Source organism: Sus scrofa, chromosome 6 (genome assembly GCF_000003025.6).
Source record: "Sus scrofa isolate TJ Tabasco breed Duroc chromosome 6, Sscrofa11.1, whole genome shotgun sequence".
Classification (NCBI taxonomy): Eukaryota; Metazoa; Chordata; class Mammalia; order Artiodactyla; family Suidae; genus Sus; species Sus scrofa.
Window position 1 is genome coordinate 19,845,129 of NC_010448.4, and position 25,111 is coordinate 19,870,239.

Genomic DNA, 25,111 nt, shown 5'->3' on the forward strand with positions numbered 1-25,111 from the left:
GCCCTCTCCCACTCTGCATCCCGACACTCCCCTGCAGAAAAAGGACCAGAACAAGCTGTGCTTTGGTCTGTGAAGGTCAATGTCTTTACTTCTAAAGCATACATTGGACTCACTATAAATTAACATCAAAAGGGGCTATCTAAAATGGAGTCATTCTTTTTAAAAATCCAGATTCTCACGTTTTTATATAAGATCCAAAATGACATGAAATTAAACTATACAATGTTATGAACAGTATAACAACTGCTTTTAGAAAGCAACATGAGAGGAGAAAATTCGCAGTTGGGACCATTGTTAGCCTGGGTTCCATGTCTTTGGAGGCGTTGTGACTAAAGCCAGCACCGAGGGCAAGGAAGAGCCCCTCTCTGCGGGCCCAGAAAGAAACCCCAGTCAGACAGAGGAGGTGGATGTGGGCTTCACAGACTTCTGAAGGTGACAGTGGGACGAGGTGGGTCCCTCTGCTCCCCTGGGCCCTTGGGGTGCGCACTGATCAAAGTCTCCTTTTAAGGCCCATGACCAGAAAAGGGGGTTGGGCAGAGAGGTTCAGAAGGATGGTTTTGACAGTCAAGGACTTCCAGCTTTCCTGAGGAGAGCCCTGGCTGTCAAGCGATACCAGTCAACTCCATTGACTTACTGGTTTCCTTAAGCATCCTCTTCCCCTGCCCACCCCTCTGTCCTGGACACCCTCGGCTACATCAGCCCTTGGCCGCCAGAGACATAGGGGGACCCTAGGAGGATCCAAGGGAGAACACTCTGGCCTTGGAAGGAATTGGATGTTGTCCAGAGCATCTCAGCAGTGCAAGACCCCTGGAGTCCAGGCCAGCAGCCGGACTGATGGGGGCGGGTGCCCATGGGCTGGGAGGGAGTTTTTACCTCCCCCATCCTGGGTACCCAGGCATGGTCTTGGCCCTGAAGCAGGGCTGGGGCCAGCTGACTGCAGCTGTGCCCCTGAGGCTTTGGTTCACACGATTCAAGCGGGATGACACTTATTCCCATCCACTGGGAAGATCCTGGGCTTGGCCCTGCTTCCTCCCGGGCACCAGGTGGTCTACCAATCCCCTTCTTTCCCATCAGCAGTTTCATCTGGCTGAGAACACACTCCCTACCAGAGCCTGGAACCAGGCTTTGAAGGTGGGAGAGGCACATCCACAACAGCGGGACTAGCCCTCGGTACAAACACGGCCTTTCCTCCCTTCCCCATGGACAGCACCGCCCCTGGCCGGGCCAACTGCTCTCCAAGCAGCCCCAGCCCACAGACGTGCAGCCCTCCTCAACATCTGGCTTGTCAGAAACCTGGAGGATGCAGCCCCACGGGCTGAAGCTGCCTGAGAGCCCTGTGGCTCACGGTCGGCCCTCCTGGTCCCAGGACCACATCAAACAGCAACTTGAAGGAGGATCCCCTAGACCCAGCTCACGGCTGGAGTCCAGGCCCTGCCCTGAACTTCCTCTTCCCTAACCTATGTGGTTCCTAATTAAGCCGAGAGCTTTGGGAAGGTGGGATGAGAACCACCCTCTCCTTGGGGTGGAGAGAGACCACTTGACTTCCTGCCTGACTCCAGCCCCCGCCCCCAAGACAAGGGAGGCTGACAGCTCTCAAGAAAATGAATCCTGTAGTAGGAAAGAGGTTCGTGGAATCAGGATCAGCCACAGCCCTCTGCCCCCCACCTCCACGCCGGTGCAGGAGTGCCAGGGACCCACACCCACCACCTGCCCAGTGCCGTTTTGTCCCCCTCACCCAGAGCCTCGGAACACCGAGCCAGGTGCAGGGATGGTGCCAGGAGGCCGTCCGAGCCTGGTGGAGGCTGCCGGAGGACTCAGGGCAGGCAAGCGGCTACTTGGTAGGCGCCCTCGGCCGCCGCGGCGGCCGCGCTATGTTGCGCGCTGTGCTCCTGCAGCAGGGCCACGTCCAGGAAGCGCTCGCCGCACCACACGCACTTGAACTGCTGCTCGCGGGCGTGCACGCCCTGGTGCTTGTTGAGGTGCTCGCGCTGCTTGAAGGCCTTGTCGCAGTTGGGGCACTTGTAGGGCTTCTCGCCCGTGTGCACCCGCCGGTGCCTCTGCAGGTCAGAGGCGTACTTGAAGCGCTTCTCGCAGTCCGGACACTTGAGCGGCTTCTCCCTTGCCGGGTCGCAGCGGTGCTGCACGAACTCAGAGGACGAGAAGAAGCGGCGTTCACACAGGGTGCAGCGCAGGGGCTTCTCGGCGGCCGAGCAGTGGGCCAGCTGGTGCTTCTGCAGGGCTGACGCCCGCTTGTAGGCTTTGTTGCACACGGGGCACTTGAAGGGCCTCTCGGCCGCGCCCGGCAGGCACTTGTGCCGCAGCAGCTCGGCCGACTGGTCGAAGCCCTTCTGGCACACGGGGCACTTGAAGAGGGTCTCGAGGGTGTGCACGTGCTGGTGGTAGAGCAGGTGGCTGGGCTGCCCAAAGCCCTTCTCGCACAGGCCGCACTTGAAAGGCTCCTCGGTCTTGTGCGTGCGCCGGTGCCGCATCAGCGCGTACTGCTGCTTGAAGCCCATGGGGCACAAGTCGCACTTGAAGGGCCGCTCAGCGCTGTGCGTGCGCTCGTGCTGCCGCAGGTCCGACGGCCGCTTGAAGGCCTTCTGGCACTCGCCGCAGCGGAACGGCCGTTCCCCGCTCGGCGTGCAAGGGTGCTGCAGCAGCTCAGACGACTCCTTGAAGTGCAGCTCGCACACGTTGCAGCGGAACAGGTGGTGTTCGCCCGAGTGCGCGTACATGTGGCGCACCAGGTGCGAGCGGTGCTTGAAGGTCTTCTCGCAGACGGCGCACTTGTACGGCCGCTCCGAGCTGTGCGTGCGCTTGTGATGCACCAGGTGCGATGACTGGCTGAAGCTCTTGTCGCACAGCGTGCACTTGTAGGGCTTCTCGCCAGTGTGGATGCGCTCGTGCCGCGAGAGCTCCGACAGGTGCTTGAAGGGCTTCTGGCAGATGGGGCAGCTGTAGGGCTTGTCGGTCTGTTCCGCAGGGGCGACGGCAGGCGGAGGGGCCGCAGGGGGCAGCGAGGGGGCAGCAGCGGCTGCGGGCTCGGCCGCCTCGGCGGGCTTATAGGTCTTCTCGCAGATGGAACATTTCACGAGTCCCCCTGTGCCGCTGTGCGCGCTGTGGTGCTGCGCCAGGGATGTGAGCAGCGAGAAGCCCATCTTGCAGACGCCACAGACAAAAGGCTTCTGTTCCGCCTGCACACACTGGTGCTCCAGCAGGTCGGTAGCCTGGTGGAAGATCTTGAGACACTGTGTGCACTGGAAGGAGCGGTCGTGGCCGGCCAGGCACTGGTGCTCATGCGGGCTGGAAAGGTGCGCCAGATCATGACCGCACACGCCGCACTTGGGGCCCGGCTCGCCGGCTGCCTGCAGCGGTGCGTGTTGCGGGGGCTGCAGGCCCGGGTCTGGCTGCAGGAGGATGCCATAGACCGCACAGCCCAAGGGGTTCTCAGCCGTGCCTGGAGGCAATGTGTGTTCAGCCAGGGCTGGTGGTGGTTCTGCGTGGTGCTGAGGCTGGGGCGGCTGCGGCTGCTGCGGCTGTGTCTGCGGCGGCTGCTGCCAGCTTTCCGACATGCTTGGGAAGATGAAACAGGGTTTGGAGAGTAATGGCTTCAGTTTCCCCGCTTAAGGTGACCCACACCAGAGAGAGAAGCTGCCCAGGATCAGGTATGGACGCGGACCTCAGACAAGGCACAGAGAGGGACTGGTCAGGCGGCCCAAGTCATTAACCAAGACAGACTACAGGGCTCTGCCTGGGGGGGGAGGGGGTGTCTTCGAGGCAGGGTGCCAGCAATAGCAGGGAGGCTCTGCCTTCCCCGATGACTGGTTCTGTAGAGAAGAAAGAAATCATGAGCTTGAGGCAGGGACACGCAGCTGTTCCCGGGCTCTGTCCCTAATCTGCCTACCCTCACCACACTGACATAAACCATAGCAAGGAAGTAAGAGAGGCTCGGGGCTGGGAGATCTGCTCCCTTTACACACTGCCAAAGAAGCCTGCAGGCGGCTCAGCCACTCCAACAGAGGAGGTGGTGGCTGTCTCCACGCCCACCCACCTCAGCTCCCATTCCCGGCCCAGGCATCCCAGCCTCCCGCTTACTGCCAAGCCTCTTCAATTAGCTGTCTCACAGGTGAGCGTCCGGGTGATCTGCCTATGATACAAAGACGTCACAAGTTCTGCTCATGCTCCAAGGAAAGCAGGGGGAAACTGACCGGTTAAGGCTCTGGTGTCTAAAACAAGAATTTCAGTAACCTAACTTTTTCTGAAAAAAAAAAAAAAAAAAAAAAACCAAAAAAACCCTTCTAACTTGGAAGCCCAATACCTAAGATGGATCAAAGCAGCGAGGCTCTGGCTGAGGCCTCCCCAAGGCCTGCCAGGTCCTTTCCTGTTGCTGCTCTGAATCTCAACCCAGGACACAACAGCTCATAAGAATAGGCTCTGGGTCTAGGAGACCAGTCCTCCCAGATCTGAGGGCCCTACAGCAACAGATTTCAGTCAGGGCCCTAAAGCAACTACATGGAATTGACGATCATCAGAAACTTCCTCCTGTGAGGGGCTGGCCCACACCCCTCTCAACTATCCCTCAGGCCTCCACTGACCATGTGCCTGTTCTCTGTTCACACAACAGGTGGGGCGGCTTTGCGGGGACCTGAGCCAATGCAGGGTGGGGGTTAGATCCACAGACCCACGCAGCCTCGATGTCTACATAGCTGAAGTTCCCCAGTCTAGTCTTCTCCCAGAGCACCAGAAAAAGTCCTATATCCTCTGCCTCTGATGGTGTCAAGGCCTGCAGGAAAATGCAAGCAATTTGGCATTTGCCTCTGCAATGTGGGAACAAGAATGCTAACAATGGAGCATTCCTCCCTCTCACCTTTCCAGAAACAACCCTGTCCCCTTGCTCCAGGTCTGAATGCTTCTCTACATCCTGGGTAATCCATGGAAGGTAAAGACCACCAGTCCAGGCAAATCTCTAACTCACCACTTTGTGGCAGCATAAGGTAATGACAGTGAGAGAGAGGAACTTTCAGAATCAGATGCAACCCACTTTCAGGTTCCCAGCTCCTCTGCTTCTAACAGTGAAAACTTTCTAAGTTTTCTCCCAAGGAAAAGAGAATGAAGGGGATGCCTTCACAGGCCAGCCTGGCCTCTAACTGTGCTGCCAAAGAAACATAAGAGTCAGACTAAAAGCTGTCATCCTCAGCATCTTTTCAGGAGGGGAGGAAGGAACCGCTGCTCTGGGTGGAGGCAGCAGGTTGCATGAGAGAGCAGGTACTGAAGCCTCCCCAGGAAAGAGGGAAGTGGAGCTACTGTGAGCAAGGTCTAGGTCAGGCTGCGGCAGCCCAACTGTTCTTTTTTTTTATTTCCTGACGTGAATGGCTGCCAGATCGAGGGTCCCTAGCCCTGAGCCTCCAGCTCTGCCGCCCACCCCGGCCCCCCTCCAGGAAGGTGCAGCCAGGAGGCCCCCTCTGATCACTCAGCAAAGAGGATGAGAGACTGGGGTAAGGGAGGCAAGAGGCGGTCCCCACCTGCACCGCACCCCGGCCCTTCCTCTTCCCTGGGAAACCGAATGAAAGCCGATCACCTCCCCACCAGCACTTGCCCGCCAGCCCAGCTGGGCTGCCTCCTGTCACCCCTCGTGAGGAATGGCCAGGCCGCTGCTGCCGAGCGCCCGCCCCGCGGGCGATTGGGCCCGAGGAAGGCCCCAGGGCAACAGGCCGGGCCCGGGAGGCAGCTGCGCGTCAAGGCCGGCCTGGGCCGCCCAGGAGCTCAGGAGGCCGCCGGGTCGAGCCGGAGGGAGTGGGGGGGCGGCCGGGCCGGCTGGGGAAGGGGTGCGGCGGGCGCGGGAGTGGCCCCCAGACGCGGTCCCGGGCGCCCCGCCGCTCACCTGCTCCAGGCCGCCCGCGGGGTCAGGCGCGGGGCGAGTGGCGACTGGCTGCTCTTTCGGCCGCCCCTTTATTCCGACTCCATCCGCTGTAGCGCGGCCTACGCGCGCTGCCAATCCCCGGGCTCGCGTAGCGGCGGCGGCCGGCCTGGGGGCGGGGAACGGGCTAGCGGCGGCCGGAACCGAGGAAGCGACGTGCGCAGCTGGGATAGCGGGGCTGGGGCGGAGGAGCGCTGGGAGGGCAGGCGGGCAGACGGACCGATGGCCTTGCAGAGACCGGCGGACAGGCGGGCGGCGCGGGGGCCAGGGAGGCGGGGCCGGGGGAGGAGCGGCAGCTGGGGCGGTGGCGGCTGCGGGAGGAGCGGGAGGCGCGGAGCGAGACCGCCCCCTGCCGGGGACCCCGCGGCCGGGCCGGGTCGGACCGCCAGACGCGCGGGGCCGCTCTCCTGCGGTCTGGCCAGCACGCCTCAGCTGACCCAGGGAGGGCGCTCTGCTTCCTACCACCCTACTCGGCGTTAGGGGTGGGGGCTCCCAGAGCCCAGCCCCTGGCCCGACCCCTGAACCTGAGAGGAGGGGCCTCCTAGACCCTCTGATTTGCTGGAACTGACCGGCCTCTGACTGCTCAGCTCGCTCTTTGAAGAGGTGTCCCCCGGAGCTTAATTTTGGGCCAACTTGGGAAGGGGCCCCGGGGACTCTGACTCGTCCAGACCGCGAAGGGCAAGGAGCTCCACTGGGTCTAGTGCGCTGACCGCTGACCCAGAGACTATCCGTTGCTGGGAGGTCCAGAGTTGCTGCAGACAGAGCAACGGGCAGAGAGGTCAGGGCCCAGAGCGATCTGTGAAATGGGCACACGGAGGGTGGGAGTTCCGGGACGTTCCAGGTAGCTGTCAGAGCGCGGCGAGCCGGCAAGCAGCGTGGTCTGGATGGGTAGTCTTTTGCTACCTCGCTGCCGGGCCCCGCCCCAAACCCCGCCCCGAGGCGGTGCTAATCCGGGCCCCGCCCCCGGGAGAGCACTTCCGGCGCAGCGGAATTCCGGGTGCGGCGCGATTGCTGGCTGACCCGCCGTGTTGTCGTGGAGGGGGGCCCCATGAGTACGGCGCCCCTGGTGGGCTACAGCAGCAGTGGCTCCGAGGATGAGGCCGAGGCCGAGGCCAAGGCCGGGACCCGGGCCCAGCCGGGGGCTAGAGGCCGCAGTCGGTGAGGAGCGAGGAAGTCTTATGGGGAGAGTATGAGATAGCTCCCGGAGCTCCGGGGCCGGACCATAGGGTTCGGGGCTGCTCGAAAGGGAAGAAAAAGGGGCAGTGCGGGGAAGGAGGATCCAGAGGACAGCCCTGGACAAAGCCCCAGAGTACCCCCGCCTGGCTCGGACAAGGTTAGGAGGCAGGAAATGTGAGTTCGGGTCCAGTCTCTGCCGCTGGTCCACTGTCTCCTGGCGCGCATCACTGTACCACACTTGGTCAGTTTCCTTTTTTGGAGAGTGTTTTCATTCATCCATTAAATATTCATTGAGATCCTCTCTGTGCCAGGCTCTGGACTGGGGACTCCGCAGTGAGCGACACCATCGAAGTCTTCTACTTTGTGGAGCTTCCATTCATAGTTGCCAGGCCTGCTGTTTGTTGAGTACTTTACAAAACGAATGTCGGTTCATCTCACAGCAGCCCTATCGGTGGAAGTACGCTTTAGAGATGAGAAAACTGAGGCCCCCAAAGGGCCCCTGACTTGCCCAAGACTACAGAGCCACTCCAACTCAGGCTTGTCCAGTTAAGGCTTGTGACTTCTAAACCACATGTTGCAGCCTGCGGGGTTGTTGGGGTTGTTTCCCTGCTGAGGTCTGCCTCCTGGAGTTGTTGGGAGCCCCCCACAATGAGACAGTACTAGGGAAAGAGCGGTGTGGTTATCTAGAAACTGCTTACAGCACCTGGTGAGAAATAGACAAGCAGAGTCACCTGGTCCAAGGGGTTACAACTTTCATCGAGTGTACAGAGGAAGAGAATGCCAGGAGGCTAAATGTGCTTGTTTTCTTTTCTCTTGCAGGGGCCAGAGCCCTCTTTCCAGCCAGAGGTTGCCAGTACCGAGAGCGTGCTGCACATGTTCCCGGGCACGGAGGAGGGGCCTGCAGATGACAGTGCAAAACATGGGGGCCGGGTGCGCACATTCCCCCACGAGCGGGGCAACTGGGCCACCCATGTCTACATACTTGTAAGTAATGCGGGAGAGGTGGGTAGCTGACACTCTTGATGGGAGGGAGCTGGCCCCCACCTGGAGGAAGAAGTCAGAAACCCCTGACTTTGGTGGTGGGAAAAAGATTAACTCAAGAGAGAGAGAGAACAAGTTTCAAGAATTAGGGAATATTTCCGTTAACTTGGTTTCAGTTTGGAATTTGTTGCCTAAAATATTTTTACTAACCCTATGTATACTGTTCTCCCTGCTTGTGAGACCAAGGGAGGGTCTAGGTCAGAGTGCAGCTGTAGCTGGTTCTTCTAAGAGGGCTGTAGGTGTGCTGGCTTCGAGTCTTACCCCACCCTAGCCCTAATGAGTGAATGGCAGGCAGAAAACGCCCAGGCTTCAGAGTCTGACCTCGCTCTACTACCCACTATGGGTGCTCTTTAGTAAGTTATTGGACTTCTAAGGGCCTCAGTTTCTTCGTCTCTAAAATGGGGATAGTAGTAATTACTATCGTCTAGGACTTTTGTGAAGATTAACTTAGATAATCTATGTCAAGTTCTTAGCACAATACACAGAGAAGATGGTAGCTCTTATTAGTTTGTGTTAGATAAATTCTTGGGACCTCTATTTCCCCATCCACAGAATGGGAATGATTTTTCCATACTACCTACTCCACGGGGCGTTTGGGCGAGTAACTTTTTTTTTTTTTACACAGCCGCACCCACATTGTATGGAAGTCCCCAAGCTAGGGGTCAGATCAGAGCTACAGCTGCCAGCCTATGCCACAGCCACAGCAATGCCAAATCCAAGCCACATCTGTGATGTATACTGCAGCTTGAGGCACCACCAGATCCCCAACCCGCCAAGCGAGGCCTGGGATCAAACCTGCATCCTGATGGATACCAGTCAGGTTTATTTCCACCAAGCCACAAGGGGAACTCCTTGAGTAATCTGTTAGGTGTGAGCAGACTATTAACCAAGCAGCTCTGGTCACATGTTAGGTAAAAAAATAAATAAGTAAATCTATGAACATACAGTGGTGGTCCTTATCACATTCTTTGTCTTTTTTTTTTTTTTTTTTTTTTGTCTTTTTGTCTTTTTGCTTTTTCTAAGGCCGCAGCCACGGCACATGGAGGTTCCCAGGCTAGGGGTTGAATCAGAGCTGTAGCTGCCGGCCTATGCCAGAGCCACAGCAACGCGGGATCCGAGCCATGTCTGCCACCTACACAACAGCTCACGGCAACGCCGGATCCTTAACCCAATGAGCAAGGTCGGGGATCGAACCTGCAACCTCATGGTTCCTAGTCAGATTCATGAGCCACTGAGCCACAACAGGAACTCCCACATTCTCTGTCTTTATGAACAATTAGGAACATCCTAAATGTCTATCAGGAGACTCTAAATATCTAATAAATAAGTCTGATTATTATTATTTCTTTATTTTATTTTATTTATTTATTTATTTATTTATTTTTTTTTTTGTCTTTTTGCTATTTTTTGGGCCGCTCCCACAGCATGTGGAGGTTCCCAGGCTAGGGGTCCAATCGGAGCTGTAGCCGCTGGCCTACACCAGAGCCACAGCAGCGCAGGATCCGAGCCGTGTCTGCAACCTACACCACAGCTCACAGCAATGCCGGATCATTAACCCACTGAGCGAGGGCAGGGACCGAACCCGCAACCTCATGGTTCCTAGTCAGATTCGTTAACCACTGCGCCACGACGGGAACTCCCATAAGTCTGATTATTAAAGAAATGCCCTGTTTCTGATTATGGGTTACTATGGTTACTATACTCATGAGCTTGACATCTGTAATGAGAGCACTTCCAACATGGAGTGTTATGTGGAGAAAGCCAGTGGAAGAACTGCTACGCCCTCATCTTCTAACAAAATATGTACATTATGGGAGTACCCATCGTGGCGCAGCAGAAACGAATCTGACTAGGAACCATGAGGTCGCAGGTTCGATCAGTGGGTTAAGGATCCAGCATTGCCGTGAGCTGTGGTGTAGGTCACAGACGTGGCTCAGATCCTGTGTTGCTGTGGCTGTGGTGTAGGCCGGCGGCTGTAGCTCTGATTGGACCCCTAGCCTGGGAACCTCCATATGCCGCAGGTAGGGCCCTAAAAAGCAAAAAAAATATATATATATATATATGTATATATACATTAGTACATGCCCTGAGAAAAGGCTGGGGAAAGAAGCATCATGTTTGATGGTCTTTATCTCTAGGGTAGTGGTCTTGAAAGTGGGCTGCACGTGCCCAGGGGAGAGATCAAGGTCATCCCTGAGAAAGAAAAGTATGGAAAATTTCAAATGTATTTTTCGTCATCTCATCTTTAAAAATTTCTGTTCTTCATAGTGTACATTTTATAACATATAATTTTGCACTGTAGCACAGGTTTATAATTTATAAACAAATAACAGGAGGTCCCATCATGGTTTAGCGGTAATGAACCTGACCAGAATCCATGAGGATGCAGGTTTGATCCCTGGCCTCGCTCAGTGGGTTAAGGATTTGGCATTGCCATGAGCTGTGGTGCTCGTCGCAGACACAGCTTGGATCCCACATTGCTGTGGCATAAGTCGGCCGCTGTAGCTCCTGTTTGCCCCCTACCCTGGGAACCTCCATATCCTGCAGGAGTGGCCCTAAAAAAAACGAAAACAAAAAGCCCCCACACATTTACTGCAGGTGTGTGCACCAGCTTGTTTGACTAATGGCCGTGTGATAGCAGTAGTTTGGTGACCACTGCTGTAGGTGATGGGATTTCAGGGGCCCCTCCTTTCTCTACTATGTATTTCTTCTTCTTTCTTTCACAGCTGCACCTGCAGCAGCAGCTCACAGCAACACCAGATCCTTAGCCCACTGAGCGAGGCCAAGGATCGAACCCACATCCTCATGGATACTAGTCGGGTTGCTAACCCCCCGAGCCACAATGGGAATTCCCAATTTCTTCTTCTTTTCTTTTTACTTGAATTCTTTTCAAAGAGCATATGTGTGTTACTTTATAAACAGAAATACATATTAAAATATTATTATAGACATAGGCTTCTCTCAAAGTAACTTTCGCCTAAAACCCAGAATAGCAAAAGCCTTTCTCTGCCTTTTGGGCTTCTTCATCCAGCCATGGTGCCCTGGCTAAGAGGATGGTGCACCCTCTCCATTCTCCCCCCACCCCCCAGATGAAGCCAGGGAGGAGTTCCTGGACCTGCTTGACGTCCTGCTTCCCCACGCCCAGACATATGTCCCCCGGCTGGTAAGGATGGAGGCGTTCCACCTCAGCCTGTCCCAGAGTGTGGTTCTGCGCCACCACTGGATCCTCCCCTTCGTGCAGGTGCTGAAGGACCGCGTGGCCTCCTTCCAGAGGTGAGTGCTGAGCGCTTCCCTCTCTCACCTCCCGCCCTCCATGGCTCTTCTTCCTCCTGAGCTCCTGGGGGTGGGCCTGTGGGCGACATTACCCCTTCAAGCAGGCCAGACCCAAAGGTCAGCACACCCAGCATCTCCCAGAGCCCCTGCCCTGCACTCCATCCTGTGTGACCTCGGGCCTGCCACGTAAGCTCTGGAAGCTTCTGAGCCTAACCTGTGTGCCTCAGAGGGGACCTGTGAGAGTGAATGAGGTCAAGCGTGCCCTCAGCATGACACCTGAAGAAGGATCAGAGCTCGACCCCGCTTCTGGTTTTATCTGCCAGCCTAGGCCGTTTTTCCTTTAACTATTTCATACCTCTTCTTCCTACCAGAAATGCCTTTCCTCCTAGACTGGGCCAGACTGAAGCCCCGCTCCTTCACGGAGGCCCTCTCAGCTGGCATCTCCCCCAGAATCCTTCCGTCGTCGCAGGGACCATGGCATCCTGTGGCTGTTTACACCCAGTGCTCCCTCCTCTCAACCCCGCATCCAGCCATCCCCACGTCCCACCTCTCGCTGGGAGCCCAGGTTCCTGCAAGCCCGGGAATGCGGTTTCTCTCTGAATTAGTCCGTGTCTTTTTTCCAGGGGCTTTGATCACAGTAGGCATCAAATAGATGTTCGCTGAATGATTGAGCAGGAGAGAGGGAGCCGAGAAATCCACCTCGGATCCTCTGAATGTTGATTCTGGAGGGAGCCTAAGAAGCCATCCAGGCGGTGACTTTCTTACCCTGGTCTTATCTGCAGAGTCCTTTCTTCAAACGAGATGTTACATAGATTCCCAGTGTGCGAGAAAGATAAAAACAGGTCTTCTAGCCCAAGCCACGCCCTCGCAGTTCGGGAGGCAGTAGGCCCACGAATTCCATAAAACTGCCCTGCGCCACTGGAGGACTGCCCAGTTCATTTCACTCTTCTCAGGGCCGGAGGGGGAGGAGATTTGCTCTAATTCAGTCAGTCAGCCAGAGAATCAGGACTGAAACTCATCTCTCCACCTAATCCAGCCCCCAATTCCCTTTTTATTGAGTCACATATATTAGTCAAGACTCTTTTGATCACACATGCCAGAAACCCAACCAAAAGTGGCTTAGGCTGGTGTGACTAAAATGTCTGGAGGCAGCACTGGTTTCGTGCGTGGGGCCAGGAGACGTCACGTGGCACAAAGCCCTTCCCCTCCTCGGAAGGGGGTGCTGTTCCCTGGACAGGGGTGGAAGCCAGCTGTGTTCACAGCCACATGGCGGATGGTGAAAATGACAGCAGCACACCATGTCTGGGCTGGGAAGACCGAGGACGTAAGCCCTGGTGGGGAGCCACGGCTCAGGCTCTCCGCACGCCGTGTTCTTTACCTGGGCAAGTCCCTTGCTAGGACCCCTGGAAACTTGGCCCAAGGGCCATGACCAGAGAGTTAGGTCCCCGGGGGGCATGGACGTAGCTTGTTCTCTCGCTCACTCAGGGACTGCTGAGCTAGCCCTCCCTCCTGCCGCCCTGCTGGTGCGGGGTTTCCTAGCCTGTGTCCCGTAGGGAGCCAGGCCAGGTGGCCTTTTCAGGTTTGACTGGTTGAGCCTAAGAGTTGGTACCTTTTTGGTTCTGTGGCTGTGACGGAGGGAATGCTGTGCTCCGACTGGCCAGGTCTGGGTCAAGTCCACGCCCCGGGGTGGGGGCAGGTTGACCCCCCTCCCAGCACAGAATGGGAGAGCAGTCCTCCCACAGGATCACCAGGAGCAAGGGTGCCAGGGGGGCATTCGTCAGGGATCCCCAGAGAAAGAGAACCAGTAATAGTTATATAGATATACATTAGAGGACATTTATTATAGGCATTGGCTTATGCAGTTAGGGAAGCCAGGAAGTCCACTCTCTGGACCAGGAAAGCCGGTGATATAATTCAGTTTAATTCCGAAGCCGTGAAAATCGGGGGACTGAAGGTGTAAGTCCTGATATGAGCCCAGAGCCTAAGCACCAGGGGCACCAATGTCTGAGGGTGGGGAAAAAAACAGACATCTCAGCTCCAGCAAAGAGGACACCTCTGCCTTTTTGGTCTGTTCAGGCCCTCGACAGCCTGGATGATGTCCACCCACCCACGCTGAGGAGGGCCGTTTGCTCTACTCGATTCGCCAGTTCAAACGTTAATCTTTCCAAAAACACCCTCACAGACAAATCCCAAGATAATGTTTTACCAACTCCCTGGGCATCCCTTAGCCCAGTCAAGCCGAGACATAAAATTAAGCATCACAGGTCTCTACAGCCTTATTGCCAATGTGGAGAACGTTTTGGTGGGCTGGATAGATGACCAGCTACCCCATTCCCTTAAGCCAAAGCCTAATTCAGAGCAAGGCCCTTACCCCCTTCAATTCTGTGCAGGCTGAGAGGTCAGGACGCTGCAGAAGAAAAGTTTGCAGCGAACAGAGGTTGGCTCATGAGGTTTAAGGAAAGAAACCATCTCTTTAACATAAAAGTGGTAAGTGAAGCAGCAAGTGCTGCTGTAAATGCTACTGCAAATTATCCAGGCGATCCAGCTGAGAACACGAGTGAATGTGGCTACGCTAAACCACCCATCTTCATTGTCGACAAAACAGCCTTCTATTAGAAGAGCCATCTAGGATGTTCATAGCTAGAGAGAAGGAGTCAATGCCTGGCTTCACAGTTTCAAAGCTCCAATTCAGCTGGAGATCCAGGACTAACACTCATCTCGCCACCTAACCCAGCCCGCATTTCCCTGGTTATTGAGTCCTGCCGACTCTCTCATTAGAAGCTAATACAGCTGATAACTTTAAGTTAAAGCCAATGCTCATTTGCTCTGGGGCCCTTTAGAATCATAACTCCGCCTGTGCTCTATAACTGGAACAGCAAAGCCTAGAGGACAGACAGCACATCTGTTGACGACATGGTGTACTGAGTATTTTAAGCCCACTGTTGAGACCTACTGCTCAGAAAAAAAAAGAATCCTTTCAGAATATCACTGCTCATTGTCAATGTATCCAGTCACCCAAGAGCTCTGATGGGGAAGTACGAGATCCGTATTTTTTTCAAGCTGCTAAAACAATGTCCTTGAGCCCATGGGTCAAGGAGTAACTTCAACTTTGGAGTGTTATTATTTAAGAACTACATTTTGTTCGGCTCTGGCTGCCAAACACAGTGATTCCTCTGATGGATCTGGGCAGATCAACTGAAAACCTTCTGGAAAGCATTCACCACTCTAGATACCATTAAAAACACTTGTGATTCATGGGAAGAGGTCAAAATATGAACATACACAGGAGTATGGAAGAGGTTGATTCCAACCTTCACAGTGGACTTTGAAAAGTTCAGGACCTCAGTGGAGGAAGTAACTGCAGATGTGCTGGAAGCAGCAAGAGAACGCGGTGCCTGAACATGTGACTGTATTGCTAACGGATGAGGAATGACTTCTCATGGCTGAGCAGAGAAAGAGGTTTCTTGAGATGGGATCTACTCCTGGTGAGATGCTGTGAAGACGGTTGAAATGACAAGAAAGGATTTAGAATATTACATAAACTTGGTTGATAAAGCGGTAGCAGAGTTTGAGAGGATTTTGAAACAAGTTCTACTATGGGTAAAACGTTATCAAACCACATTGCATTACATGCCCCAGAGTAATTGTTCACGAAAGGAAGAGTCAATCGATGCGGCAGACTTCATTGTTTGCCTTATTCTTGTCTTATTTGAAGAAACTGCCACCACCACCCTAATCTTCAGCAGGCACCACCTTGACCTGTCATTCGCCATCTGCATCAGGGAAGACCCCCCCACCAGCAAAGAGATTAGGAGTCACTGAAGGCTCAAATGATGGTTAGCATTTTTTAGCAAGAAAATATTTTTAAAATAAGGTATGGGCATTCCCGTTGTGGCGTAGCGGAAATGAATCTGACTAGTAACCATGAGGTTGCAGGTTCGATCCCTGGCCTCATTCCGTGGGTTAAGGATCCAGCGTTGCCGTGAGGTCTGGTGTAGGTCGCAGACGTGGCTCAGATCTGGCATTGCTGTGGCTGTGGCATAGGCCGACAGCTGTAGCTCTGATTTGACCCCTAGCCTGGGAACCTCCATGTGCTGCGAGTATGGCCCTAAATAGTGGGGAAAAAAATTTAAAAAATAAGGTCTTTACTTTTTTTTTTAATGCTTTTGCTCACTTAATAGATTACAGTATAGTGTAAACCTAACTTTTATATGTGCTAGGAAGGAAACAAATTGTGTGATTCTATTGCAGTGTTCACTTTATTGAGGCCTTCTGGATCCAAACTCCAATGTCCCCAGGTGTGCCTGTATATTCACTCACAGATGTATTCACGACAAGGAGGAATACAGTCCTCGTGTCCATAAGCCATCACGTGGTCGTGGCTGGTATTTACACCACCCTCTCCTCCCGGGCTCCGTCTTTATTCCCTTTGCCTTCAGCAAGCACCTCAGCTGGGGGAGTGACCCAAACCTTCATTCCTGAAGGGTCTGAGCCTCTACTAATCCTGCCTGGATTGGGCTGTTGTGGTTTTCCATTGAAATCACTGGGCATGGTGATACTAAAAGATGCCCAGGAGTTCCCGTCGTGGCTCAGTGGTTAACGAATCCGGCTAGGAACCATGAGGTTGTGGGTTCGATCTCTGGCCTTGCTCAGTGGGTTAACGATCTGGTGTTGCCATGAGCTGTGGTGCAGGTCGCTGACGTGGCTCGGATCCCGCATTGCTGTGGCTCTGGCGCAGGCTGGCAGCTACAGCTCCGATTTGACCCCTAGCCTGGGAACCTCCATATACCGTGGGAGAGGCCCTAGAAAAATAAAAATAAACGATGCCCTAATGGATCTGCTATATCCCACACAGCCTCTTCTTTATCTCCACTGTGGACTAGTAGACCAGTTTCCCCTTGGGAGTGAGGGCCAGTGACCCCAGCCAACTCTGTAACTCTTCTGTCTGTGGATTCAAAGGTACAAGGAGCCCAAAGTGGCAAGGCGGCAAGTCCTGACTTCCAGTTCAGCGGAACCACTATGGCTCCTGGTGGAAACACTCCTCCCTCTGGAACTGAGACCTCAGGGCTACGAGAGCATGAAATTGCAGGAACAGGAAACAAAAATTTGGCCAGTGGTTCCCTAGGGTAGTGGTAAACAGTACCACTCCCATCTCTACCCCTTGATTCCTGGCTGGGGGAGAAGCAGCACCATACGTGGATGCTGACTCAATACATATACAGATCTTCTGGGTTCTGTTCCAGAATAAAATAAAATAAAGTGAGTCACACAGAGCTTCTGGTTTCCCAATGCATTAAAAAAGTTATATTCTTACTGTAGTCTATTAAGTGTATAATGGCATTTTTTTAAAAAAAGAAAAAAGTACATACCTTATTTTTTTTAAGGCAAGAAAAAAGTACATACCTTATTTTTTTTAAGGCAAGAAACAGATTTATTATTAAGATAGGACGCTTGTGAGAGATGCAGTCAGCCAGGCATAGAAGCTCTCAGTACATACCTTATTTTTAAAATACTTTATCCTTCATCTCAAAGGGGATATTGACATACATCACTGGTACCCCAACCATTTCACTGAGGAAGAAGACCCCAGAATTTTAGTTGGATTTACTTCCCACCCTGTGACGTGCAGGTGTCTTAGCAGTAAGTCTAACAGTTGCCCCTTCCTGCTCCCTAGGTCCGGTCAGCATAATGGCGTCAATGGGCTGGACCAGTGTGACATCTGGCGGAGGGGAAAGGTGATCACACCGCCACAATAAATTAGCACAAAGGGCTGGAGAGAGGACATGCCCCTGAGGAAGGTCCGAGAAGGTGCACCGCTGGTCTGAAAGCGAACTGCTTCTGGGCATTAGGGAGCGGGATGGAGGAAAACGTATTTGTCAGGTCCGTAGCTGCAGCCCAGGAACCAGGGGACGTGTTAGTGTGCTTAAGTAATGAAACCACATCTGGAACAGCAGCTGCAGTTGGAGTCACCACTTGGGTAAGCGGGTGACCGTCCGCTGTCACTCCCCAAGCTCCACCTCTCTTCTGCGCAGACAGAGTGGGAGCTGAATGGAGATGCGGGAAGCACCACCCCTGCATTGTCAGGCCCTTGATGGTGGCCCTGATCTCTGCGGTCCCTCCAGGGATGCGGTATTGCCTTTGATTTACCATTTTCCTCGGTAGAGGCAGCTCTAATAGTTTCCACTTGGCCTTTCCCATTATAATAGCCCTCACTCCACAGGCAAGAATCAATGTGGGAATTCTGCCAGTTGCCAAGTATGTCTCTTCCAATTATACGTTCTGGAACTGCAGACGTAACCACAGGATGGGTTTGGGGCCCCACTGGGCGCACTGTGAGATGGACCTGAGCGTCACCTCCATTGCTCACCAGACCTCCATAAGCCCCTACTCTGAGCGATAAGCCCCAGTGACATCTTGGGCCACATTTTTGGAATCTGTGTCAGTTCAGAGCCAGTGTCTGGTTATTCCCTTTTCCCTAACGCACAGTTACCCTGGTCAGAAGCCATAGGTCCCTCTAGGGTAGGCTGGGAGAGAGACCAACAGCATATGTTTTTAACAACTCACCAGGCTCCTTCCCCAAGGGGACCCCACCTCACTGAAGGGCCTCTGGTCTATGAACTGACTCAGCCTGGGAATTCAGGGGCCATGACCCTCTGCCTTTATGATTCACATTAGACTGTGCTTCACCTGGCCTAGAACTTTTCTGCTTATCCAGATGAGGGAGAATTTAGTAGGCTTCCTACCTACTTCCCTGTTCCCTAGGAACAGCCAGCACCCTAGGTCTGCACAAGTCTGGCTAGGCGCGGATTGCTGCTTTGACTACTGTCCATTCCAGTAGCTGTGCGCACCTTGCAGATCCGGTGTTTCCAGCTCACTCATCGGGGGCCATCTTTTGGCTCATGTCTCAGCCATCTAACCAAACAAGCAGACCCCTTCCTAACTCCCAAGCTGCAGCATTACATGCGGGGGCTCTGCTTAGCAGGCCTCTACCAGTAAATTCCGCTTGATCCGTCTTGATCCTTCCACCATTTCCCCAAAACATTTTTTTTTTTTTCTCCTTTTCTAGGGCCGCTACCTGCAGCATATGGAGGTTCCCAGGCTAGGGGTCGAATCGGAGCTGTAGCCACTGGCCTACGCCAGAGCCACAGCAACGCGGGATCCAAGCCACGTCTGCGGATCCACACCACAGCCCACGGCAACACCGGATGCCCAACCCACTGAGCAAGGCCAGGGATCGAACCCGCAACCTCATAGCTCCCAGTCGGATTCGTTAACCACTGCGCCATGACAGGAACTCCTCCCCCACACCTTTAATATCCATTTCCACACAGCTTCCCTGGATTTCTGCTCGTATAAAGTAGGAGACTCAGGTACTTCTGGAGTGCAGTACATTTCGGCCATGTGGGTCACACATGGTACCTCACCCTTAGGGGCCTGCTGGGATGTGGGTCTAATTATAGGGCTAGAAGCAGAGAGGGGTGATGGGAGTGGATCCGGAGGGGACTCAGCATTTTCTTGGCATCCGCCTCAGGAGGAGTGGACGGTACCATCTCCTCAGGCAGTGCAGGCAATGCATTTCCTCAGGCGATCGCCTCAGATGGAGGGGAAGGTCCCTAACACTACTGGGGAGGGGACCCTCCCACTGGCAAAGAAGACTCTTCAGGATTTAAGGGCTCACTGCCCCCAGCTTCATCAAGGTCCCATCCTTTCCCTATCAGTGCCTTCACTTTAACTGTAACATCCTGTGTGGCCAAGGGGTTCAACTTGTGCTCTAATTGGGCCAGGGACCAGAGAAGGTTCTGACATTGACTCTCAGCAATTTCAGCCCTGCAGCTGCGGGGATCAGGTTCTCCTGTAGGGCACACCCAGAAACACTTAGGTCCTTTATGCTTGAGTTGGAAATTCAGCTCCCTGAGTGCATCTTTTTATTTTGCTTTTGTCCAGCAACGTTAGGAGCAACCGGCCAATGTCATAATATTCCTTAGCTTTCTGAAAATGTTTGAAAGTATCATATAGGGTCTCTTAGCTCCTTGCTCCTAATAAATGGTTGCTGAGCAGGTATGTTCACATCCCTGTGACAGTTCATGCGGGGGCCAGCAGTGTCCTCTTCACTACTGGAGACAGCAAGTTGTTGGTGTCTTTAAATTGGTCAGATTGGAGAGCAAATTCCAGAAACCCCCAAACCAATTCAGAAAACTCATCCCTCAAATTCTGTTCTTCTAGAACCGTTTTCAGTGCCAAAACCTGCATTAGGGTTCTCCAGAGAAACAGAACCAATAGGAGAGAGAGAGAGAGAGATGAGGAAATTGTAGGAATCGGGTATCGGCTGGTGCAGTTACCAAGATTGGGTCCCATAGTCTGCCCTCAGGCAGACCAGGAAAGGTGTCATTCAGCACGCTGGCGGTGGGGGGTGACTGACGTGTAGGTCCCGCTATGAGCCTAAAAGCATGAACTAGGAGCACCGATGTCCAAGGGCAGAAGACAGATGTCGCAGCTCCAGCAGGGAGAGCATGCACTTGCCCTTCTGTTCTGTTCTGGAACAGGCTGGATGATGCTCCACCACACTGGGGAGGACCGTTTGCTCCACTCAGTTCATCTATTCAAATGCTAATCTTTCCAGAAGCACCCTCACAGACACCTCAGAAACAGTATTTTACCAGCTGTCAGCATCCCTTAGTCCAGTCAAGTCAACGCATAAAATCACCATCACAGTTGGGTGCCGACTCCAGGTCCACCCCAGGACAACTGCCAGGTGCTCTACTGTTAACCAAGCCCCTGCCCATCCTCTCAGCCCTTGTCTTCCCTGGAAGGGATGCATCAGAGGCCAAAGGCTGACGGGGGAGCCAAAAGTTAACTGAATCTGTGCCCTCAGACCAGTGGTGAGATCCAAACCCGGGTGTTGTGCTCCCCCAGACAGGGGTGAGACCTTGGCCTAGCACCTGTCAAATGAGCGTTTCCTTTGATGGGATTTGTCAAGTTGGTCCAGGAAGGACAGGAAGCCAGTCTGTCCCTCTGAGATCGCCTGGTGCACCAGAGAACACAGGCACAGCCAGCCAGAGTCAGAGCACCTACCTGGCTGAATCTGATGGTCCCGGTGTAACGGATCAGAGGGGTATTTCTGCCCCATTCTCATACCGACAGAGACCCCTCACCCACCCCATGACCGGTGAGAGCAAGGGCTCTGGAATCAGGCAGGGGGAAGTTCAGACTGTGACTCACCAAATGCAGCCTCACCACGCTTCAGTTTCCATGGCTGAAAAATGGGCGTCGTTACAGCGCCTCGGAGTTGTGTGAGCGTCCCAGCCCAGCCCAGGCACACGGCAGTGTTCTTGTTGCTTAGACCAGGTTGGATTGTCTTTTTGTTTTTTTAACCTGCAAGGAAAAAACTGGCCCTTAAGTCATCCATTATCACCTAGCTGATGACTTTCTCAGTAGCAAAGCTGAGATCGTCTCAAACTGCTTATTAGAATCAACAGCACTTAAGGAAGTAAAAAATTTACTAGCATCTGAGATGTATCACCTGAACCGGGTGATTTTTAAGGTTTTGTCCAGCTCTAATATTTTAGGGTTCAGTTTACCACCTAGAGTGACAATACCAAGTATGAAATGAGTTAACTACATTTTCCAAGTGCTGGGGTTTTGTTTTTTGCTTTGTGTGTTTTTTTAGGGCCACACCCACAGCATATGGAGGTTCCCAGGCTAGGGGTCGAATCGGAGCTATAGCCGCCGGCCTATGCCACAGCCACAGCAATGCCAGCTCCAAGCCGCGTCTGCAACCTACACCACAGCTCACGGCAACACCCAGATCCTTAACCCACTGAGTGAGGCCAGGGATCGAACCCACATCCTCGTGGATACTAGTCAGATTTGTTTCCACTGAGACTTAATGGGAACTCCAAAAGTGCTGTTTTTATAATATGAACTATTTTCTCTGATTTTTTTTTTTTTAAATTATTCTTCCTGAACTGCCTTCTTCTGAATTTCAGATTCTGCTTCACTGCCGACCAGGTTAAGATTTACACCAATCAAGAGAAAACCAGGTGGGTCTCCCATCTCTTCCCTCAGTTGTTTCCAGCAGAGGATTCTTTGGAGCAAAGACTTGAGGGGGCCTTGTCCGTCCCAGTTTTCTGTTTGTTTGTATTTTAACCAGCTCTATGACTACAAAGGCAGCTGTTCCCAAATCTGAACCTTTCATTAAGAAAAATAACCCAGGGAGCACAGGAGGAGGAGCAGAGGTAGAAAACAACATCCTGGTTTAGTGGGAAAATCCTGAGACACAAAGAAAACCTGGGCGCCTGCCCAGCTCCGTCTCCAGTTTAACACTGAGCTCATCCTTCAACCTCTGTGACCTTCCATTTCCAAGCTGTCACGTGCCTGCCCTGAAGCATCCATCCTTGGGCAGTTGTGAGGCTCAAGTGAACCAAGTTTTTTATTTTTATTTATTTATTTTATTTTATCTTATTATTATTTTTCTGGGGGGGTGGTCTTTTTGCCCTTTCTAGGGCCGCTCCCTTGGAATATGGAGGTTCCCAGGCTAGGAGTCTATTCGGAGCTGTAGCCACTGGCCTACGCCACAGCCACAGCAACGCGGGATCCGAGCCACAGCTGACACCTACACCACAGCTCACAGCAACACCAGATCCTTGACCCACTGAGCAAGGCCAGGGATCAAACCCACAACCTCATGGTTCCTAGTCAGATTTGTTAACCACTGAGCCACGACAGGAACTCCATCAAGTGAACCAAGTTTTAAAAATGCATTCAAGTATGAGATGAACATAAGAAGAAACTGTTATTATCAAGGCTTCAAAGCAAGCCTCCCTGTCGGATCCACTTCCTGAGCTGCTTTCTGCTCTCAGCGCCTCTGAGAGAAGGGTTCATTCATTCATTCTAACAAGCTTGTTAGAAAAGAGACTTTAAAACTATGGTGTGATAAGATAGGCAGCCTGGAGCAGGTGGGCCTAGAGGGCCCTAGGAAGGTGGCCTTTGCCGGTGACCTGAGGATTGGAAGGCATCAGCCTTGGGAAGAGCTGCCGCAAGAGCCTCTGAGCAGAGGACACAGCCTCGGCGGTGACCGTGAGGGGAAAGAGCCTGGCGTGCTTGAGAAAGCCAGTGAAGCAGAACCCAGGGAGCACGTGGGAGAGCAGGCGAAGATGAGTCGGGCAGGGGTAGCTCCTGCAGGGCCTTCAAGGTCCAGGTAGGGAGTTTGGATTTTCAGTGTCACGGATGCCATTGGAGGGATTCGAGCAGAGGCGAGACATGGCCCATTTTATGTTTGGAAATGTCACTCTGGCCCAATCGTGTCTGTCTGTGGCTACAGTGGAGAAAAGATGTACAGGAGAGAGGCTGGATGCCCGAGGAGCAGAGAGGAGACCAGTGTTGCCGCCCAGGGGAGGGGCCAGTGGTGGCCTGGCTTAGGAGAGTCAAGAAGCAGACACATTCCCAGTACACTGGGGGAATGAGCTGGAACTACCAGTGGGTGGATCTCTGCAAAGTAGAGGGAAGGATCAACGTAGACTCCCGCGTTTGAACCACCGGGTTAAGTAGACAGCCCCGTTTTCTATGTTGGGAAACACCTGTGGGAGGAAACGCAGTTCCGCTTTGTGCCTGTTGGGTTTTGCCACCTCTGACACCCCAGGTAGACATGCTCATACCCAGTCGGGTCAACAGGAGAGGTGCCAACCAGAGAGAAATTCCAGAGCCATGGGTCTCTGTGATACTGAAAGCAGGGCCAGGTGGGATCAGCCTGCTGAGGGTGCAGATGGAGCTGGCAACAGGGCTGAGGATTGGGCTCTGCAGCCTGGACCACTTAGAGGTTGGAAGGAAGAGAGGGCGGCCGCAGAGTTCCCTTGTGGTGCAGCAGGGTAAGGATCCAGCCTGGTCACTGCAGCAGCTCAGGTTGCTTCTGTGGCGCAGGTTCGATCCCTGACCTGAGAACTTCCATATGCTGCAGGTGCAACCAAAAGTGGGGGGCGGGGCACAGAGACTGAACAGAAGGCCAGAGGTGGGGTCACACCGGGACTGTGTTGTGGAGGGTATCTTGGAAGCCAAGAGAAAAAAGGGTTTCAAGGAGGGAGGAGTCACGTGTGTCTGATCCCGCCCAGCGGCCAGGGTGACGACAGAGAGGTGTCTGCCAAGTTCAGTACCTCGTGGGTGGCTGGCAGCTCTGGCGGGAGCAGTTCCCATGAGGTGGGCAGAAGATGGGGGGAGGCATGAGAGACAGTAGAGGGAGACAAGTCATGGGAACAAGGAGAATGGGGTGGGGCTGCCTACAGGTGTGGGTTCGAGGCTGGGTTTGTGAAGATGAGAGGGTGTTGATGGGAGGGAGCCAGCGCCAGAGAGCCAGGCACCGGAGAGAGGTCCAGCAGGGGAGGGATGACGGCAGCCTGGGCACAGGGAGTGGGGGTTTGGACTGGCCAGCGGAGGATGAGGACAGTCCTGCAAGGCCTCCTAGACCCTGTGGGGGGGGGGGAGAGGGGAAGAGTTGAGGGAGGGGGGAAGAGCCAGCTCAGAGCAGAAAAGGGAACTGAACCCGTGGCTTTCTGTCTGTCACATCCTCTGCCCGCCTCCCCCTGCAAATGCTCTCTCTTCCCAGAGGCTGCATCTCATGCCCAAGTTGTTTCCACCTCTGCCTCCCCCTAGGACCTTTGTTGGGCTCGAGGTCACCTCAGGGCACGCCCAGTTCCTAGATCTGGTTTCAGAAGTAGACAAGGTCATGGAGGAGTTTGACCTCACCACCTTCTACCAGGTAAGCAGCAGCGTCTTTTCTCCTCTATTGATGCATCTCTAATGGGCAGTAAACCAGCCTTAAAGAAACCCCTGTTAGAGGCAAACCAAAGAGCCCCACGGGACATCCCCGTGGGGAGTGTCCCTTTGGCCAGTCCTCAGAGGACACACACCCCTGGGGAGCTGAGGGTCTGAGGTGTGGTCAGATGCAGGCCACCCAAAGTCCAGCATTTCTTAGAAATCTTCTGTCTTCAATATGCATGAGATTTATGCCTTCTACTCTATGATATATCCATGTTTATTTTTATAATTTTATGAAGTAGTTTTTCCCAGTATTTTTAGTGACATTGGCATCCCAGGTAGAGCTGTCTCTTCATATACCTTCCTGCGCCTTGCCCCGTGCCCTCCAGGGGAGCTTGAACTCCAAGGTGAAAGGCTTCAAAGAGCCATAGGTTTTACTTGAGGTATTCTTTCAAAATCATGCTGAGATATAGAAGTATGATTTTGAATGGAGATAATTTATAGTTTTAGCATAATTTTAGGCATTTTAGGTTTTGTTCATTTCATCTTAAAAGTATGCCAGGAGTTCCCGTCGTGGCGCAGTGGTTAACGAATCCGACTAGGAACCATGAGGTTGCGGGTTCGGTCCCTGCCCTTGCTCAGTGGGTTAACGATCCGGCGTTGCCGTGAGCTGTGGTGAAGGTTGCAGACCTGGCTCGGATCCTGCGTTGCTGTGGCTCTGGCGTAGGCCGGTGGCTACAGCTCCGATTCAACCCCTAGCCTGGGAACCTCCATATGCCGAGGGAGCGGCCCAAGAAATAGCCAAAACAACAACAACAACAAAAGACAAAAGACAAAAAAAAAAAAAAAGTATGCCATTTATTGGAATGTTTTAGACCAAAAAATAATCAGAGCCTGTGTCCTCTTCCATGCCCCAGATTTTTTTGTTGAACTAATTTTATTATTATTATTATTATT

At 53.4% G+C, this 25,111-nt stretch overlaps 3 protein-coding genes across 7 annotated transcripts in view; 1 reads left to right on the top strand and 2 right to left on the bottom strand.

Moving 5' to 3' along the window:
- Positions 1-20,702, bottom strand: part of CNGB1 (cyclic nucleotide gated channel beta 1) — a 113,097-nt gene extending 92,395 nt beyond the window's left edge. Inside the window, 1 exon segment of the mRNA XM_021097533.1 lies at positions 20,627-20,702. The gene's annotated coding sequence lies outside the window, so the exon portion shown is untranslated.
- On the bottom strand, positions 62-20,714 carry ZNF319 (zinc finger protein 319). 5 transcript variants are annotated; one of them, XM_021093945.1, is made up of 3 exons: positions 5,882-5,968; positions 4,096-4,226; positions 62-3,827 (listed from the first exon to the last, which is right to left on the bottom strand). In XM_021093945.1, exon 3 carries the CDS (start codon positions 3,570-3,572, stop codon positions 1,815-1,817), a length of 1,758 nt encoding a protein of 585 aa, XP_020949604.1. In that variant the 5' UTR covers positions 3,573-3,827; positions 4,096-4,226; positions 5,882-5,968; the 3' UTR covers positions 62-1,814. The 5 variants fall into 5 exon arrangements, with proteins under 5 accessions (XP_020949604.1, XP_020949602.1, XP_020949601.1 ...); XM_021093943.1 differs by lacking the exons at positions 4,096-4,226; positions 5,882-5,968 and adding an exon at positions 20,627-20,714; XM_021093942.1 differs by lacking the exon at positions 4,096-4,226 and having other exon boundaries at positions 5,882-6,192.
- Positions 6,892-25,111, top strand: part of USB1 (U6 snRNA biogenesis phosphodiesterase 1) — a 21,997-nt gene continuing 3,777 nt past the window's right edge. Inside the window, 7 exon segments of the mRNA NM_001244803.1 lie at positions 6,892-7,075; positions 7,913-7,949; positions 7,952-8,073; positions 8,076-8,077; positions 11,224-11,407; positions 21,394-21,447; positions 24,050-24,155. Coding sequence (NP_001231732.1) covers positions 6,966-7,075; positions 7,913-7,949; positions 7,952-8,073; positions 8,076-8,077; positions 11,224-11,407; positions 21,394-21,447; positions 24,050-24,155 — 615 coding nt within the window. The 5' untranslated portion in view covers positions 6,892-6,965.